The following is a 19,938-nucleotide window of genomic DNA, read 5'->3' on the forward strand; positions in this document are numbered from 1 at the left end:
GTCCTGGTTATGCGACCACTGACACTGGGCAGACAATCTCTGAGGAGTATTGATAATGGCTGGGGTCACCCGTCTTGTAAAGACACTGCCCGGAAGAAGGCAATGGCAAGCCACTTCTGCAGAAGAATTTGCTGAATCAATCATCTGTGTCATATGATTCAGCACATAATGATGATGATGATGAATGAGCAAGATCATATGACCAAATTATAGAAACCCTTTGTTATCCTTACAATCTAAACTTACCTGTGGTTTTCAATTTATTTTCCAATGTGGAATGCAAAACTAGCTCCATCAGAGGATTTTATTAAGTATGTGCAGGGTGTTGGGTGAACCTTGCCTAGCCCAAGCCTGGAAATCACACATTACCAGACTACAAGCAGCAAGAACTCAGACTGAACAGCTTCATGCTTTCCCTAATGCTGTTGAGATTCAGACAATGATTTGGACAAACTAGGTGGTTGCCTCACAAAGTTGAGTTGCATGCTTATCAGACTTCAGCAATAGTTCTAGTCTGATAATTCTCATAATTTCAAATGTGTTGGATGGACAGTGCCATAGAATTTGCCTGGTTAAAATCCTAGTTTACAAAGTCAACCATGGAGGTTGGTGACACAAGAGATTGCTGATTCTTAGAATCTGCAGCAAAGAAAAAACAAGTTTCGAGAAGACCACAGTGTGGAGGCAAAGGGATGGTCAGTGTTTCAGATTGAGACTCTGCATCAGGACTGAGGATGTAGGAGACAGCCTGGATAAAGAGGTGAGAGGGAGGGGCTGGAAAGTGGCAGGTGGGTCCAGGTGAGGAAGGAGTGATGGGCAGAGGCAGCAGGTGGAAAGGATGGTAGAAGGGGAGCAGGAGGAAGGGGAGGAGGGAAGAGAAGAGAGCGGTGTTCATAGGGGATTCTATAGTCAGGGGGGCAGATAGGAGATTTTGTGGGGAAGATCGGGAGTCTCGGATGGTATGTTGCTTCCCCGGTGCCGGGGTCCGAGACATCTCAGATCAGGTGCAGATTATTCTCAAGAGGGAGGGCAAGAATCCAGATGTTGTGGTCCATGTAGGGATCAATGACGTGGGTAGGATGAGTGAGGGGGTCCTGCGTAGGGAGTTCAGGGAGTTAGGTGCGAAGCTGAAGAGCAGGACCTCCAGGGTAACAATCTCAGGATTGCTACCTGTGCCACGTGCGAGTGAGGCAAGGAACAGAAAGATTATACAGATTAATACGTGGCTGAGAGGATGGTGCAGGAGGGAGGGCTTCAGGTTTGTAGATAATTGGGCTTTGTTCCAGGGAAGGTGGGATCTGTTCCGAAGGGACGGTTTACACTTGAACTGGAACAGTACTAACATTCTTGCAGGGAAGTTTGTTAGCGCTTCTTGGGGGGGTTTAAACTAAATTTTCAGGGGGCGGGGATCCAGAATGTGAGAGAGGATAGCGAGAGGAAGAATAAAGGACAGGTGGGGACTACATGGTTCCGGAATATTAAGTATGTAGTAGAGGAAGGTGGGGCGGAACAAGTGATAAGGAGGACTCATGTACAGAGGGATGGTCTGACGGAACATGGAGTTAAATGTGTTGAAAGAATAAGTAAATTTAGGAAGGACAACAAAATTCTAGGGGCGTATAGCCCGATGGGAGTTCGGGGAGCTGGGTTAAGCACAATAGGCAGCGATTCAAACAGAGAGAGGAGAAATGGGCTAAAAATTCTATATCTGAATGCACGAAGTGTCAGAAATAAGGCGGATGAGCTTGAAGCTCAGGTGTGAATGGGTAACTATGATGTTGTTGGGATAACGGAGACATGGCTGCAGGGAGATCAGACCTGGGAAATGAATGTACAAGGGTATACGTGCTATCGTAGGGACAGAAATGTGGGCAGAGGGGGTGGGGTGGCCCTGTTGGTGAGGAATGAGATTCAGTCCTTTGCAAGGGGGGGACATAGGGTCAGGAGAAGTAGAGTCTGTGTGGATAGAACTGAGGAACAGTAAGGGCAAAAGGACCCAAATGGGTGTTGTCTACAGGCCACCAAACAGTAGCATGGATATTGGGTGCAAGTTGAATAGGGAGTTAACATTGGCATGTGGCAAAGGTAATGTCACTGTAGTTATGGGGGATTTCAACATGCAGGTGAACTGGGAGAATCAGGTTGGTGCTGGACCACAGGATAGGGAGTTTGTAGAGTGCCTACGGGATGCATTCTTGGAACAGCTTGTATGAGAGCCGACCAGGGACAAGACTATTCTGGATTTTGTGTTATGTAATGAACAGGATTTGATAAGCGATCTTGCAGTAAAGGAGCCATTAGGAGGTAGTGATCACAATATGATAAGCTTTTATCTGCAATTTGAGAAGGATAAGGGCAGCTCAGAGGTGTCAGTGTTGCAGATGAACAGGAGAAACTATGGAGCCATGAGGGAGGAGCTGGCCAAAGTTGACTGGACGGATATCCTAGCAGAAAAGACAGTGGAACAGCAATGGCAGGTATTCTTGGGAATAATGCACAAGGTGCAAAATCAGTTCATCCCCCAGAGAAGGAAAGATTCAAAGGGGGGAAAGGGGCCTCAGTGGTTGACAAAGGAAGTCAGAGATTGCATAGCATTAAAAAAAAGGAAATATGACAGAGCTAAGGTGAGTGGGAGGACAGATGATTGGGAAGTGTTTAAGGAACAACAGAACTTAACTAAAAAGACAATACGGGGAGAAAAAATGAGGTATGAACGCAAGCTAGCCAGGAATATAAAGGAAGATAGCAAAAGCTTTTTTAGGTATGTGAAAAGAAAGAAGATAGTTAAGAACAACGTTGGGCCCTTGAAGAATAAATTGGGTGAAATTGTTATGAGAAACAGAGAAATGGCAGAAGAATTTAATGAGTACTTTAGATCTGTTTTCACTAAGGAAGACACAAGCAATCTCCCAGATGTATGGATGGGCCAAGGTCATAGAGTAACAGAGGAAATGAAACAGATTGACATTAGGAAGGAAACTGTGATGAGAAGACTGATGGGACTGAAGGCTGACAAATCCCCAGATCCAGATGGTCTGCACCCTAGGGTACTAAAGGAGGTGGCCCTGGAAATTGCGGATGCATTGGTAATCATTTTCCAATGTTCCTTAGATTCAGGATCAGTCCCTGAGGATTGGAGAATGGCTAATGTTATCCCACTTTTTAAGAAAGGAGGGAGGGAGAAAACAGAGAACTATCGACCTGTCAGTCTGACATCGGTGGTGGGGAAGATGCTAGAGTCCATTATTAAGGATGAAATAATGGCATATCTAGATAGCAGTGATAGGATTGGGCCGAGCCAGCATGGATTTACCAAGGGTAAATCATGCTTGACTAATCTGTTGGAGTTTTTCGAGGATGTAACCAGGAAGTTAGACGGGGGAGATCCAGTGGATGTAGTGTACCTCGATTTTCAGAAGGCATTTGATAAGGTCCCACATAGGAGATTGGTGGGTAAAATCAAAGCTCAGGGCATCGGGGGGAAGGCATTGACATGGATAGAAAACTGGTTGGCAGATAGAAAGCAAAGGGTAGCGGTGAATGGGTGTTTCTCGGAATGGCAGGTGGTGACTAGTGGGGTGCCACAGGGCTCGGTATTGGGACCACAGCTGTTTACCATTTACGTTAACGATTTGGATGAAGGCATAGAAAATAACATCAGCAAATTTGCTGATGATACTAAGCTGGGTGGCAGTGTGACATGTGATGAGGATGGTAGGAGAATTCAGGGTGACTTGGATAGGCTGGGTGAGTGGGCAGATACTTGGCAGATGGCATTTAATGTGAATAAGTGTGAAGTTATCCACTTTGGGAGTAAGAACAGGAAGGCAGATTATTATCTGAACGGTGTAGAGTTGGGTAAGGGAGAAATACAAAGAGATCTCGGAGTCCTTGTTCATCAGTCACTGAAGGTGAATGAGCAAGTACAGCAGGCAGTGAAGAAGGCTAATGGAATGTTGGCCTTTATTACAAAGGGAATTGAGTACAAGAGCAAGGAAATCCTTTTGCATTTGTACAGGGCCCTGGTGAGACCACACCTGGAGTATTGTGTACAGTTTTGGTCTCCAGGGTTAAGGAAGGACATCCTGGCTGTAGAGGAAGTGCAGCGTAGATTCACGAGGTTAATTCCTGGGATGTCTGGACTGTCTTACGCAGAGAGGTTAGAGAGACTGGGCTTGTACACGCTGGAATTAAGGAGATTGAGAGGGGATCTGATTGAAACATATAAGATTATTAAGGGATTGGACAAGATAGAGGCAGGAAATATGTTCCAGATGCTGGGAGAGTCCAGTACCAGAGGGCATGGTTTGAGAATAAGGGGTAGGTCATTTAGGACAGAGTTAAGGAAAAACTTCTTCTCCCAGAGAGTTGTGGGGGTCTGGAATGCACTGCCTCGGAAGGTAGTGGAGGCCAATTCTCTGGATGCTTTCAAGAAGGAGCTAGATAGGTATCTTATGGATAGGGGAATCAAGAGATATGGGGACAAGGCAGGAACCGGGTATTGATAGTAGATGATCAGCCATGATCTCAGAATGGCGGTGCAGGCTCGAAGGGCCGAATGGTCTACTTCTGCACCTATTGTCTATTGTCTATAGAAGGGAGAACCTGAGAAGTGATAGGGCTGCACGTTACAGAATGCATTTAGGAAGGGAGGTGATAAGTGGAATCAGGTAAAGGAGGAATGGTGGAACAAATAAGGGAAAGGTGATCAGGGACCTCGTGGATCGAGTGTGTGGGTGGCAGCCAGGTGGAATCCGATGGCTGAAGGGAAAGAAACTGGGTAACAGAGAGCCAAGGGGGAGAGTGGTTGCAAAGATGATATTGTGTGTGAGTGTCTGTGTGGATTAGAGGAGAGGAGATGCACGTCACCTGAAATAGAATTCACTGTTCAGGTGGAGCAGGAGGCGTGATTCCTTTAGTCTGCACTTGGCCTCATCTTGGCAGCAGCGACAGCCGAAGGCATGTTTGTGTGGGAATAGGGATGGGAGTTTAAACAGTCTGAGGATGGGAGCTTGTGATGGTTATTGTAAACATAGCATAGGTGTCCAGCAAAGCTGTGTGTGGTCTTTCTGAAGTAGAGGAGGCCACGTTGCAAGTACCAAATGTTGTAGGTGAGGTGCTCCTGAAAAGGCTGTTTATATCCTTGGATTACAGTGAGTAGGAGGTGTTGGAACTCTTAAAGGTGTAGAGGGAAGTGACTGAGGATGGGGAAGGATGAGTGAAACGGGGTCACAGAGAGAGTTGTCCATGTGAGAAGTAGAAAGAGGTGGGGAAGGGCAGATGTGACGTGCTGGGGTCGCACTGTAGCTGGTGGCAATGACTGAATGTGGTGTGCTGGAAAGGGAAGCTAGCAGGGTAACAGATAAGCACTAGAACTCTACCTCGTAGCTGTGCGGGGAGGAATTGGCATTGGGATTGGTCTAACTGTGAAAAGCTTCTTTTGCAAACTGTTCATACAGCTCAGGTCATTACACAGTGCATCGAGGCAGAACAATAACAATGCAGAATGAAGTGTAACAGCGACAGAGAAAGGAGGTGTGGTGACAGGAGAAGTGAGGGGAAGGGAGAAGGTGTGGGTGAGGCTCCATCAACCACAGTCAAGGGGATCCTCCATTTCGCAAAAACTGAGGACATTTCAGATGTCTCGCAGTAGAAAACCATCATGTAGAGAACAGGTTTGTGCTGCAGGAGATTAGTGAATGGAAAAACAACAGGGCAGTTGGAACAGCAATTCAGAATTATCCAATTCACTGGTAGGAATAAATGGCATGTAGAGTGGTTTAACTGATTTGACCCCTGGAATGAGAGTGTTGTCCTACAAAGACTGGGTGTGTTCAGACGAAGCTAGCTTCCATTTAGGCACCCAGGTAAATCAACAACTCAAATGTCCCATGTATCCGACTGTAATTGACCTTGAGTTATACTGTACAATCTTAAACTGTGACACTTTGCCATCAAGCGCTACATCCTAATGATTAACCCTTCCAGAAACATCCATCGTATGTGAAAAGAAACACTTTACAGTTTCAAAGATGAGATAGTTCCATTCTCCTCCTGTGCAATGGCTGAATAAAACTCATGTGACATAAGACAAAATTAGTCACCAGTTACTTTACGTAGCAATACACATCTTAAGTATAAGACAATAAGACACAGGAGAAGAATTAAACCACTTGGACCATTGAGACAGCTCCGCCATTGCACGATGACTGATCTATCATCCCTCTCAACCCCATTCACCTGCCTTCTCCCCATAACTTTTGATGCCCTGACTGATTAAAACCTATAAACCTCGGCTTTAAATACACACACACACAATCTGGAGCAACTCAGCAGGCTAGGCAGCACCTATGGAAAAAGTACAGGCGACATTTTGGGCTGTGATCCTTCAGCACAACCTGGAATTACTGCAGGAAAGTAGTTCTGGACTGAAAAGAACAAGCAAGGTCTTACCCACTAGGAATATGTAGAAAAAGACTATAGTTTTATCTCATTGCAGAATAAATAATGGGGACACCACATCCCTTACATTGCTTCCATTGATTTGTCCTGCCTAAAGGTATCGGACGATATGTCAACAGTACTTTTTTTCCACAGATGCTGCCTGACCTGCTGAGCTCCTCCAGCATTTTGTGTGTGTTGCTTGGATTTCCAGCATCTGCACATTTTCTCTTGTTTGAACTTTAAATATACTCAGTGACTTGGCCTCCAAGTTAGTCTGTGGCATATGAAGCTTTATGAAAAATCAAAGAAAACAATGTAAGAACTGTCCCTGATATTTATTCTGTAATGAGCTAAAATGATAGCCTTCTCCTACGCATTCCTCAGTTGGGTGAGACATTCCAGGCTGTTAAGATTCTCTGGTTATTGCGTAAGTAAGTCAGTGGTTCCTTCCCCTCCACACCCATTTATTGATTCTTCACTGCCCAGCTTTATCTGAACAATTACTCCTGATGCACGATCTAATCAAGAAAGAAGAATATAAATAAAGCAAACAAGCTGTAAGGTACAGCCTGTGTTCAATATAAACAGCGAACAATGCAGAGAATGAGAAAGCCATGACAAAGGGGAAAGCAAACTCTCACTGGCCTCTGAAGCTAAAGAACTAAAGGTTAACAGCTGAACAGTTAATGGCTGGAAACCACAAATCTGCTTTTTCATGGTTTTGGGACCTCACCATGCTTCACAGGAAATGAATAATTTTAAAATATCACCGTCATCTGATATGGAATATGAGTAACAAGGACCAGGCAAGTGCAGTGGAAAATGTCTTTTATCAAGAACAAACATAACACTGCCTGACTTGCCAAGTTGCTCGGGATTTCCGGCATCTGAGGAATCTTGCGTGTCTATTGATTTTTTGTCTTTTAAATACATTTCTCGTTCATTGATATTTGTTGCTGACAAATTGTCAGCATTGTTTGTCAAATTTGTCATCAAATTGTCCCAAATTAGCTTCAGAAATCCTAGAGTCACCTCTGCATTGAGGAACCTGCATTTATATAACACTATTCAGTCTCTGGATATCCCAAAGTGCATTAATAACCAATGAGGTTTTCTGGAATTGTTAGTCACAACTACAATTCAGTTGACATGATGCAGAAATGCGCTATACTACTAAACACAGCAGGTTACACACTAAGTGGTATATACCATTCACACAGCGTGTTAAACACTAAGTAGTATATATCTTTGAAGCTCTAAACTTCAAATGACAAGCCAAAATCAGATCTAGACTTAGGATGTAACCCACCATAATTTATTCAATGTGAGACATATAAATAGCTCATTTCAGTTAAGTACCAACATTTATACCTTAATGTGTGAGGTCTCATAGAAACCTATCGAATATTGAAAGACCTAGATAGAGTGGATGTGGAGACATTTCCTATGATGAAGGAGTCCAGGACCAGAGGGTACATTCTCAGACTAGAAGGATGTCCTTTAGAATAATGAGGAGAAATTTCTTTAGCCAGAGGGGAGTGATTCTGTGGAGGCCAAATCATAGGGCACAGCATATTTAAAACAGAGTTTGATAGGGTTTTGATTATTCAGAGTATCAAAGGTTACAGACAGAAGGCAGGAAAATGGGATTGAGCAGGACGATAAATCAGCCATGGTGAAAGGCTAAGTACTGCTCCTAAGTCTTATGGTTTTATATAATCTGTCTGAATGATATTGAAGAACAATAGTGTGTAGGGTACTGAACAGGTCTCTCGACAGGCTGTGCCCTCTTTTATATCTGCATTAGACGGCAGTTTATATCCCACATGAAAGACAGCCCCTGTGGATTGATCGGCAGCTCCTCAGAGTATCAGAGATATTCAAGCCTCTGTGGTGTGTTTGAAGCACCAAGCTACTGATTCAGAAGCGACACACACAAACTGGGGGAGGAACTTGGCAGACTCTTGCTTGTGATTCAGTGGTGAATGTGCAACCACTGCCCCACAGCTCTCTATGAAGGCTATGGATAACCATTTTACTTCAGAAGTTTCTAAGTGTCAACACCTGGTGTATTGACATCAAACAAGTATTTCAGCAATGCCTCTTACATATTTGCCTTCTCCATCTGATTGGCCAGGTATATGGCATTCCAAAGGTATGAATATTGCAAATTATGTTGGTTTATCAGCAATATTGCATGTTTATGTGGATATAAACCTGCCAGTTATTACGGTTAATGTCACATTTATGGAACTGGTGCCGTGTAAATCCATAGTGCTATGTTTATTGCACAAACTCTTTTATACTCCAGTTATTGCACTTGCCTTTTACCTCACATCTAACAGGGTTGTCACAAGGGCAGAATCATCTACCACACACATGGGTTACTGGCCTGACTAAGCTTCTACTTGCACAAACTATAACCTCAGCATCTATAAATATCTCACGTGTGTCAGCCCATCCCTGCTGAGTCACCACCGCAAAGCACAAGAGGAAATATGCTCCATCACTCCCGAATCAGAAGGCCTACCAACCTTCCCACATTTGTTAAAACTCAAACAACTTGAGACAAAGTCCAAAGTACATACCGTATATGTACATCTACAACCATTTTCTCATGGGCATACTCAATAAATCCAATGACTGTGATAGAATCAATGACAGACCACACCCACTGGCTGTACAACCCATGTTCAACAGACAATAAACTGGGCCAATGCAAAAAGAAAGAAATAATTCAAGGATTCAAGATTCAAAGCACATTTATTATCAAAAAAAATGTATAAATTATACATCTTAAAATTTGTCTGCTTACAGGCAACCGTAATAATCAGCAATAATTATCGAGAACATGAGATGGAGAATCCTTTATAAGTGAGTCCATAGGCTCTGAGAACAGCCCTGAGATGAGGCAAGCGAAGATGAGTGACGTTCAAGAGCCTGATGATTGAGAGGCTAAGACGCCTGGGTTGCTTTTGAAAGTAGCTTCTATATAGTGATTTGAAGAGTTGGGCTGATTTTAAGTGACAGAAAAGATGTCAGTAAATAGTAAAATAGCAGAAGTAATTTTTCAAGTGGGAATGTAATCTTGGAGTAAAATGAAACTGTGCTCCAAAACTCTTTAATGCATTAAGACCAACTCCCTCTGAAAGGGCTTTGGGACACCTAGGTGGAAGTAATCTGCTTATTGTATCTGCACTACAAATTATAGGAGCATTTAAAACTAATACCCTCCAGAATAAGGAAGCACATTCTCCGCTTAAACATAAAGTTCAAAGTTGAAAATAAATTTATTATCAAAGTACATATAGGTCACCATATACAACCCTGAGATTCATTTTACTGCAGGCATTCTCAACAAATCCGTAACAGAATAATAACCATAATAGAATCAATGAAAGACCGCACCAACTTGTGTGTTCAACCAGTGTGCAAAAGACACAAACTGTGCAGATACAAAAAGAAAGAAATAATAATAATAAATAAATAAGCAATAAATATCGAGATCATGAGATGAAGAGTCCTTGAAAGTGAGTCCATAGGTTGTGGGAACATTTCAATGATGGATCAAGTGAGGCTGAGTGAAGTTATCCCCTCTGGTTCAGGAGCCTGATGGTTGAAGGGTAGTAACTGCTCCTGAACCTGGTGGTGTGAGTCCTGAGGCTCCTGTACCACCTTCCTGATGGCAGCAGTGAGATGAGAGCATGACCAGGGTGGTGGGGAAACGTGATGCTGGATGCTGTTTTCCTACAACTGTGTTTCATGTAGGTATGCTCAATGGTGGGGAGGGGAAACATCTTCCTTAAAAGTTCCAAAGCTCTCTAACTTAATCATTCTCCACAACCCCCTAAACAAAGAGATTTACCCATATCTCTACTCAGCTACTGGCTTTCAAATTCCTAATGACTTTTTAGAGATTATGATGACATATTAAAAGAAGTACATCCAGTATTTGAACAGTTGTCTAAGTAACAGTTTACAGAAATTTAATGTCACCCTTTCACTCCTGCATCCTCGTACCCCCCTTTATCAAATACAAATTACTCCAGGCATCTCCTAATTTTTTTTCACTTTTTCACACCATTCCATGCAATTCATGGATTTCAGCCGAGCAATGACAAACCTGAAGGTGTGATTGGGTGGTGGTGTGAAGATACATCTCTACCAAAGGAGTCCTTTCCTCCGCTACCCTGCAGGTCACCCTTAGGCAAGGTGTAGCCCCTGCTTAGCCCCCCGATCAGGTCAGGGTCACATGGGAGCAGCTGGTGGATGGTCATATGAGTAGCTGCTGCATATCACAAGTCCTGGTTATGCGACCACTGATGCCAGGCAGACAGTCTCTGAGGAGTATTGGTAATGGCTGGGATCTTGTAAAGACACTGCCCAGAAGAAGGCAATGGCAAACCACTTCTGTAGAAAAGTTTGCCAAGGACAAGCATGGTCATGGAAAGACCGTGATGGCCCACTTCGTATGACACAGCAGACAATGAATGAAGGGAGTGGCTACCTAGTGAGCTGACTGTTGCTCTGTCCTTTACCCCTTAATAGTAGATCCACACAAACCACCTTACCTCATTTAATAGTAGATCCACACAAACCACCTTACCTCATTTAAACCAACAAAGCCAATGTCGGCATAAGAGGTTCCTCATCATTAATGAAAGGAAGAATTGAGCAATTCTCAGCCCTTTCCTTTCTCTTCTCCATATTGAGAGTGCAAATGACTGATGTTATATCACTGCTGTACATCTGATGCATATGCAAAAAATAACAAGACATTATTTCTTCACTCCAATGTTTGCAGCCTTACCTTGTTTTTTAGAAATATCTGGTTTATCCAGTTGGTGAAAGTCTTTTTTTGCATAGCCATCCGTTCCTGCTGAAGTTCCTTGATGCGGCCTTTCTCAAATTCCTCATCCATCTTGACCTTGGGGTTTAAGACAAAGCAAAGTAGGGACAGTTACATTACTGCCTTCAGCTTGCATAGTGAACAGAAACTCATTTCACAAACACAGTACTCAGCTTGTCACTGTGAGTACTTCAGAAAGTACTGGCCATTGTTCATTGTAGTTCTGCCTGCTAACCTCCCAGTGCGAGGGAGGAACCAGTGACGAGAAGAGTGATGGCTTTTTGTGAGCAGCTTAGGAAAGTGAATAAACTTTTCATCAATAATTTTGCAAGGGTTTCACAGGACAACAACAGGTTGAAGGCGAGTCATTGTTCTCTGAATGATGTCCTGAATTTGACACACCAACTCTTCCTACACCACGAAGATTCTAAGTTAAAATTTTACATTCACAGAGACCAGAAGAAGAAAAGCCCATTTGGAGCATCATTGATAATGTTGTCCAGTTATACCCGTTCTCCTGATAGCTCAGAAACTTTCTCCTGTTGAAATGACTGACTGATAGTGTTTCAGAAATTAGAACTTCAAAAATCCTTTCAGATAGTGGCAATATTACAAAACACTAAATTAATATTTCTTTCCAATTTATTTACTTTCCCTCAATTTCACCTGAAGCACTGGCCAATGCCGAGAACAGCAACCCAACTCCATTCTAATTCACTGTCGGTGCTCATGTTCTGCTTTGATCAGCTGTTCCCCATCATGGAATTTCAGTCTGAGACCTAAATTGTTCTTTATTTTTCATTCCCCCCAAAAAAAAAATATTTCCAGCCTGCTAGAATCTGAATCAAAAACAGAAGATGGTGGAAGAACTCAGCCAGAAGGCAGAGCAGCATCTGAGGAAAGAGAAACCAGCTAACCAGTTAACATTTCAGCACAGAGATCCTTACTGGGAACTGGGGGAAGAGTAGAGTGGTTACAAAGCAGACCTGGGGAGGAAGAAGTGAGATGTAAGACAAAAGACTGTATGGGCACAGAAACATGAGTACTGACCATGAGGGAGGCATTTTTATAGAAACATAGTGAGAAAAGGACTTTAGCATGATAGTAGTAAATAGGGAAACAGCAGTTTACCTAATGACTAAAAATTCAGATAGATAGATAGACAGATAGAGTGAATAATAATAGATAGAGTGGACAGCCAGCGCCTCTTCCCCAGGGCACCACTGCTCAATACAAGAGGACATGGCTTTAAGGTAAGGGGAGGGAAGTTCAAGGGGGATATCAGAGGAAGGTTTTTTACTCAGAGAGTGGTTGGTGCGTGGAATGCACTGCCTGAGTCTATAGTGGAGGCAGATACACTAGTGAAATTTTAAAAAACTACTAGACAGGTATAAAGAGGAATTTAAGGTGGGGGCTTATATGGGAAGCAGGGTTTAAGGGTTGGCACAACATTGTGGGATACAAGGCCTGTACTGTGCTGTACTATTCTATGTTCTATGTTCAGTGTAGAATTCTAGAAGTTTACAGGATGGGAGCCCATCATAGATCCCTATAGAACAGAAATGACGCCTTGGCCCAACCTGTCCATGCCTATCCATGTGAATCCTATAGAATCCATACCCTTCAATGCCTTTCCTAGCCAAATAACTGTCCAAACGCCCTTCAAACATTGCAGTTGTATCAGTCTCCATCACCCTCCCTCCCCCAATGGCTCATTCTATATAATTACAGGCTTCTCTATGAAAATCCTGCCCCTCAGATCTCCTTTAACATTCTTCCCTCTCATTCCAGACCTTGTCCCTTTAGGTTTAGACTCACATGTCCAAGGAAAAAGATTCTGACTATGCCCTCTCTATGCCCTTGATAATTTTATGAACCTCTATAAGGAAATTTATCAGCCTCCTATATCTCTGATAATAAACTCATCCTATCCTTTGTGAAGTTCACTTCAGGCAACGCCCTGGTGGATCACTTCAGCACGCTTTCTGTAATCTAGCAAACAGAACTCAGAATTAGAAACAGATTTAATATCACCGGCATATGTCACCAAATGTGTTAACCTAGTGTCAGCACGACAATGCACTGCATGATATAAGTAAATCAGTTTCAGTAAGCATACATCTGTATATTAAATAATAGAGCAAAAACAGAAATAATTTAAAAAGCAATGAGGTAGTGTCCAAGGGTTCAATGTCCATTCAGAAGTCGGATGGCAGAGGCGAAGAAGCTGTTCCTGAATCACTGAAGCCTTCAGTCTTCTGTACCTCCTACCTGAGGGTAACATTGAGAATAGTACTGTACATAATACTCCAATTGCGGGCTGGCTAATAGTTGCAACACGACATCCCAGCTCTCATACTCTAGGCCTCAGCCTGTGACAGGAAACAATCCAATGCCTTTGATACTACCCTATTTAAGGGAGCTATGAATTTATGAAAGACACTGCCCAGAAGAAGGCAATGGCAAATCGCTTCTGTAGAATAACTTGCCAAGAACAAGCATGGTCATGGAAAAACCATGATCGCTGGCATCAGTAAGACATGGCGCATAATAATGGTGATGATGAAGGTCATTCTGTATGTCAACACTCCTGAGGTCATTATCATTCACCGTAGATGTCATTCGGATTGGACATCCCGAAATGTAAACTGACTGGTGTAATTGGGGGTGGTGAGGGTGGGGAGACAACTTTATAAACTGCTGCATTTGTGTCAAAAGCACTTTTGGCTTACTTCGTTAAATACTTTATTTCTTCTGACATTATTTGCCAAGAATTACTGTGCACTGACTGCAACAAGTAGAACAGACTTCCTTTAGTGCAGGTTTCTCCTTTCATACGGGTTGGTTTAGCTTAGTTATGAAGAGCAATTAGCAACTCAGAACGCTGAGCTTATAAATACAGGTCTAATATGGTTAAGCAGCAGGGCCTGTTCCTTAAACAGGAATTCTCTTTAAGCTTGGAATATTTATGCAGAATTGTTGATTCAATGCAACTTCAATGTTCCACATATACACAATTTCTCTGGTTTTAACAGAATCTCCACATGGTAATCTTGTCCTACTGAAGAGCTAGACTTTGGAAAATCAAAGTTCAAGGAGGTGTATATAAATATGAGGGAGAGTCAGTGAGGCTGAAGGTTGTGAGTAAGAATGCTCTTTTGTCTTTTTAAAGATAAGTGGAATTTGCATATTAACAGAAAAGATCAGCATCACTAATATTAAGTCTTTAACCTGGTCACTTTCTTCTCTAGAATATTGAATGACCTCGTTTTTGAATTGGGCTGTGCCCTACTATAGTATAGATAACACGAGTATAAAGTTCTGTTTTATTGCAGCTTATAAAAGGGTGTGATAGCTTGGGATTCTGTTTTTACAGATAAAGCTGTGCCAATTTCAAAAACAGAAACAGAAACAAAACAATATTCAAGCACAAATTCTGCTTTTCTTAATTGTGACAATTATTTTAAAAATATATTTATTGATCATTTATCTTAAAACCGATGATTAAAGAATAAATGAAATTAGTGTCTGTACACAACAGTTAGTAATTGCTCCTTTGATAGCTTTAAGGTATATGCCTGCATGTGTGCACGTGTGATAATACCTTTGTTGTTGATTAGCTCTTCTATTCATTGTCATTTTATCAAACCAATCTTTGTTTTTCCTGGTCTTGTATCCAATGATGTTTTTGTAAATATCAAAGATGGTGGTCTTAGTCAGAAACTGGTCCAAGACTCCCCCACCAAAGGAACCATTCTCTCCAAATCCACTCAAACTAGTCTAGTACCTGATGGCATGAACATTGAATTTTCCAATTTCAGCTAAGCTGCTTCCCCCTTTGTCCCTTTTTACTCTCTTCCTGATATACCCAGTTCTTCCCACACCCACCCCAGCTCCCATCACCCAGTTTCTATCTCCACCTGCCCATCACACACTCTCTCTTTCCACTGCCCAGCTCACCTGGCCATTTGATTCCACGAACCACCTTCCTCCCATATTGGATTCCAGCCCCTTGGTGCTTTCAGCCTCTGAGTATTCCCATTTTTCCTTCCTCCACCTGCCCTCCTATATTTCAGTCCAAATGAAAGATCCCAACCCAAAACATCAGCTGTCCATGTCCCTTCATAAATACTGCGTAACCTGCCAAATTTCTCCAGCATCTTGCTTTTTGCTCCAGATTCCAAAATCTACAGTCTTGCATGTTCAGAAGGATGTAGTTTGTCCAACTCAGTGCTGAGAATATTGGCCTGAGAGAGGGCACTGATGTCTGTTTACTTGTCCTTCTGGTGGATCGGGGGGGTGGGTGGAATTTTACAGAAATTTCATTGATGATTTTCTTTCTATCCTTGAGGGCTGGCTCTTCATAAGCTGTCTCCAAAGTAAATTTCCAAATTCAAAATAGATTTATTATCAAAGTACATGCAGGTGTCCCCTGCTTTACAAATGTTTGCTTTATGCCACTTCCCTTTTACAAAAGGCCTTCATTAGTAACCTGTTTTCGCATTACAAAGAGGATTTTCGTTTTTACGAAAATTTTTCCCATATAAATTAATGGTTCTTCACTTTACACAATTTCGGCTTAAGAAAGGTTTCATAGGAACGCTCTACCTTTGTAAAGGGTGGGGGGGCACCTGTATATGTAACCACATATAAGCCTGAGATTCATTTTTTGGGGGCCTTCACAATAAATGCAAAGAAACACAACAGAAACAATGGAAAAACTACACACAAAGAGAAACAATCAATGTGCCAAAGACAATGTTGTGCAAATACAAAAGGTAAACAAAATAATAATAATATATGAATAATATTGAGAACAAGAGCTGTAGAGTCCTTGCAACTGAGTTCATAGATTGCGGAATCAGTTGGAACCTGAGTGTTGAGGTTCACTCTGGTTCAGGAGCCTGATGGTTGAGGGGTACTGACTGTTCAGGGAACCTAGGCTCTGTACCTCCTTCCTGATGGCAGCCACAGGAAGAGAGCGTGGTCTGGATGATGGGGGTCCTTGATATTGGATGCTGCTTTCCTGTGACAGCACTCAGTGGTGGGAAGGGCTTTACCCGTGATTGTCTGGGCCATATCCACTACCTTTTATAGAATATTCTGTTCAAGGGCATTGATGTTTCCATCCCAGGCCATGATGCAGCCAGTCAGTGTAACCTCCACAGTGTATCTATAGAAGTGTGTCAAAGTTTTAGATAACATGCTGAACCTTTACAAACTTCTAAGAAAGTAGAGGTGCTGCCTTGCCTTCTTTGCAATGCCACTTACGCACTGGACCCAGGACAAACCCTGAGCAATTTAAACTTAGTGACCCCACTGCGGACTGGCTCCTGAGCCTCTGGTCTCCTCCTCCTGTAGACTATAGCCAGCTCTTTGGTCTTGCTGACGTCGAGTGAGAGGTTGTTGTGGCACCACTCGGCCAGATTTTCAATCTCCCTCCTATAAAAATGATTTGCACCCCCCCTTCATTCCCTTAGATCACAAGGATCATTTTTGCCACATAGACTATGAATTTTGTGTCAGGTCTGAGGTCTGATCTCTCAGAAAAGTAAACCATAAATTTCCAACAGAGAGAAGAACGATGTCATCTGGGCTATACATCACCATCACATGCATAAAATTATGAGCATTGATATGTCGTAGCTTTATTGCCTCTCAATCCCACTCTGTCTTTAAGATCATCACTTAGAGTCATAGAATTGAAGAGTACAATGCAGAAACAGGCCTTTCAGCCCATCTAGTCTGTGCTAATCACACTTATTCTGTAATTTGAGCATTTTCTTGAACTCTGCAGATTTCAGCCTTGAATACGCTCAGCCACTTATCTTCATAGCCTTCTGGAGCAGAGTATCCCGAAGAATATGAGTAAATACATTTCAAAATTCACTCCAGTACAGGTGATAAGAAAATAATTGGGCAATGAGTGGGAAAATTACCATTTTACACAATTCATCAGAATTTTGAATCTTGATTATACGAATGGGTTCTCATTATCAAAGAATAAATATTGTACATTAGAGCCGTATATATATAGTTAATGCTCAATAGTAAGATTAATTTCTGCTTTGGACAATTTATTGATTTCCAGTATAAAGTCAGTCAAAATAATTATTAACTTACAGTGCTTCAGCATCATGTCAATTATCTGATTTGCTAAATGGCACACGGATTACTTATTTTCAAGCATTCCTTTTTTGCTGATTGACAGCATGAAGGTTTTCATATTCAGAGAAGTTACCAAGAAATTGCATTTCTGTAGACTCTATCACAGCCTAAGCAGAGATTTTCAAAGCACATTCACTGTTGTAATGTATAAACCACAACTGGTTTCTAGTCAGCAAGAGCCAGCAGGGTAATTTTGCTACTCTGAGCCTTGGACAAATATTGGTGCAAGTCTTCCGTCCCTCAGGAAGCCGCTGTCTTTCATTAACGGCTCACCATACAGAACATGCCTTCTTTCCATCAAGGAGGAGGTTCAGGAACCTGAAGATACACACTTGGCATTTTAGGAGCAGCTTGTTCCTCTCCCTGTAACTTATAGTAACTTCATATGTATTGCTGCCTAACAACAAATTCCGTGACGTATGTCAGTGATAATAAAGCTAATAAAATAGGCACCAGAGATATGGAGGGTTGCACACTCACCTGAATGAGAAGGTTGAATTCAAGTCTCACCCCAACTTGAAAATCTTGACTGATAGCCCAGTACTATGTGCAGTACTGAGGGAGTGCTACATTGTTAGAGACCTTGTATGCTCCCTCAGGATGGCATAGTAATAAAGAATATCATTGCACTATTTAGGACAAGAGGTGAGGAGCTAATCTTGATCTCCTTACTAATATTTATCCATCAACTAGAACATGCTGTAGACTGGTTCTGTGAACAAGCTACCTGTCAAATTTCAATTGTTATAGTGGTAATACTTCAATGATACTTAATTAGCTGCCATATGATTCTAGACCCGAAACTAATAGACAATAGACAATAGACAGTAGGTGCAGGAGTAGGCCATTTGGCCCTTCTAGCCAGCACCGCCATTCACTGAGATCATGGCTGATCATACACAATCAGTACCCCGTTCCTGCCCTCTCCCCACATCCCTTGACCACGCTATCTATAAGAGCTCTATCTAACTCTCTCTTGAAAGCATCCAGAGACTTGGCCTCCACTGCCTCCTGGGGCAGAGCATTCCACATATCCACCACTCTCTGGGTGAAAAAGTTTTTCCCCATCTCTGTTCTAAATGGCCTACCCCTTATTCTTAAACTGTGGCCTCTAGTTCTGGACTCACCCATCAGCGGGAACATGCTTCCTGCCTCCAGTGTGTCCAATCCCTTAATAATCTTACATGTTTCAATCAGATCCCCTCTCATTCTTCTAAATTCCAGTGTATACAAGCCCAGTCGCTCCAATCTTTCAACATATGACAGTCCCGCCATTCCGGGAATTAACCTTGTGAACCTACACTGCACTCCCTCAACAGCAAGAATGTCCTTCCTCAAATTTGGAGACCAAAACTGCACACAATACTCCAGGTGGGGTCTCACCAGGGCCCTGTACAGCTGCAGAAGGACCTCTTTACTCCTATACTCAATTCCTCTTGTTATAAAAGCCAGCATGCCATTAGCTTTCTAAGAAATAGAAACGCAAATGCTTCTTTGAACTACTGTTTGTCCAATTAATAGAACAAAAGTGGGGCCTCTACTGAAAGGACAGCACCTCCACTCTGAAGCACTGGATTGATGTACTTAATTTTGCCAGGCCAGCTTTTAAGCTTCTGGTACTGTCGAGAGCACAACTGTTTGCAACATGGAGAAACAGATACACGTCTGCATCTTAAGAAGGTTCCTCGGAAAGGTTTGCAGATCAGCGTTCCTCATAGTCAGGCTTTTGGCTGTCACTGGATTGAACATTTACTCAGCAGCAAGTGTACAGTGGACTGATGTGATTTAATTTCAAATTTATTTCTACAAATATTCCATTTAATTAAAAACTTAAGAGAAATATGAACAGTTACCAAACATCAGAAGAAAGCAAGCAAAAATCTCAGGAATATAAACTGAGATCGCCTACCGGTTCTCCAGGACGCCTCTTGTGATTTTCATCGACAGTACCAGCCTCAGAGTGTTAAGGAGCAATGTGCGCTCAACACCACTCCACCTGCAGTGAGTCAGGATTTATTCCTTTATAAGTCTACTTTAACTCTGATATAACTTTTTATTTCTGCATGTGACCTTTGATAATGACTGAAAGGCATTTACAGTCATCCTCCTCCTCATCGGCCAGCCAACCACCTGACCCACTGCATGGTTAAAGGCCATTCAAAACAGAAAATGAATGTAATTGGCAGGGGTGGGAGAAAGCAGCACTTCCTACACAAGAGGGCAATGATTAAGTCTGCAACTATGTCAAATTATTAACATCCATGTTATCTCCCCATTGGATGAAATCACAGCTGTATACAGTTTCATGCACTTAAATCTTAGTTACCAAGGGACCACTAGAGATTTGGGCCCAAATCATGAATGAGAAAGACAGGATAATACAGGCACTTTTAATATACTTCAAAGGAACATTCAAAGTCAAAAGTCCAAGTCCATTTTAAAGATTAGCTTTATTTGTCACATGTACATCAAAACAT

General features: G+C 42.3%; 1 protein-coding gene across 1 annotated transcript in view; it reads right to left on the reverse strand.

Annotated features, from left to right (window-relative positions):
* The window catches only part of sptbn5 (spectrin, beta, non-erythrocytic 5), a 282,529-nt gene extending 263,056 nt beyond the window's left edge, over nucleotides 1-19,473 (reverse strand). Inside the window, exons 1-2 of the mRNA XM_073040383.1 lie at nucleotides 19,371-19,473; nucleotides 11,255-11,371 (exon numbers count right to left, since the gene is read on the reverse strand). Coding sequence (XP_072896484.1) covers nucleotides 11,255-11,365 — 111 coding nt within the window. The 5' untranslated portion in view covers nucleotides 11,366-11,371; nucleotides 19,371-19,473. The remainder of the gene's footprint in view (nucleotides 1-11,254; nucleotides 11,372-19,370) is intronic.
* Between the last annotated feature and the right edge of the window lie 465 nt (nucleotides 19,474-19,938).

Source organism: Hemitrygon akajei, chromosome 3 (genome assembly GCF_048418815.1).
Source record: "Hemitrygon akajei chromosome 3, sHemAka1.3, whole genome shotgun sequence".
Lineage (NCBI taxonomy): Eukaryota > Metazoa > Chordata > Chondrichthyes > Myliobatiformes > Dasyatidae > Hemitrygon > Hemitrygon akajei.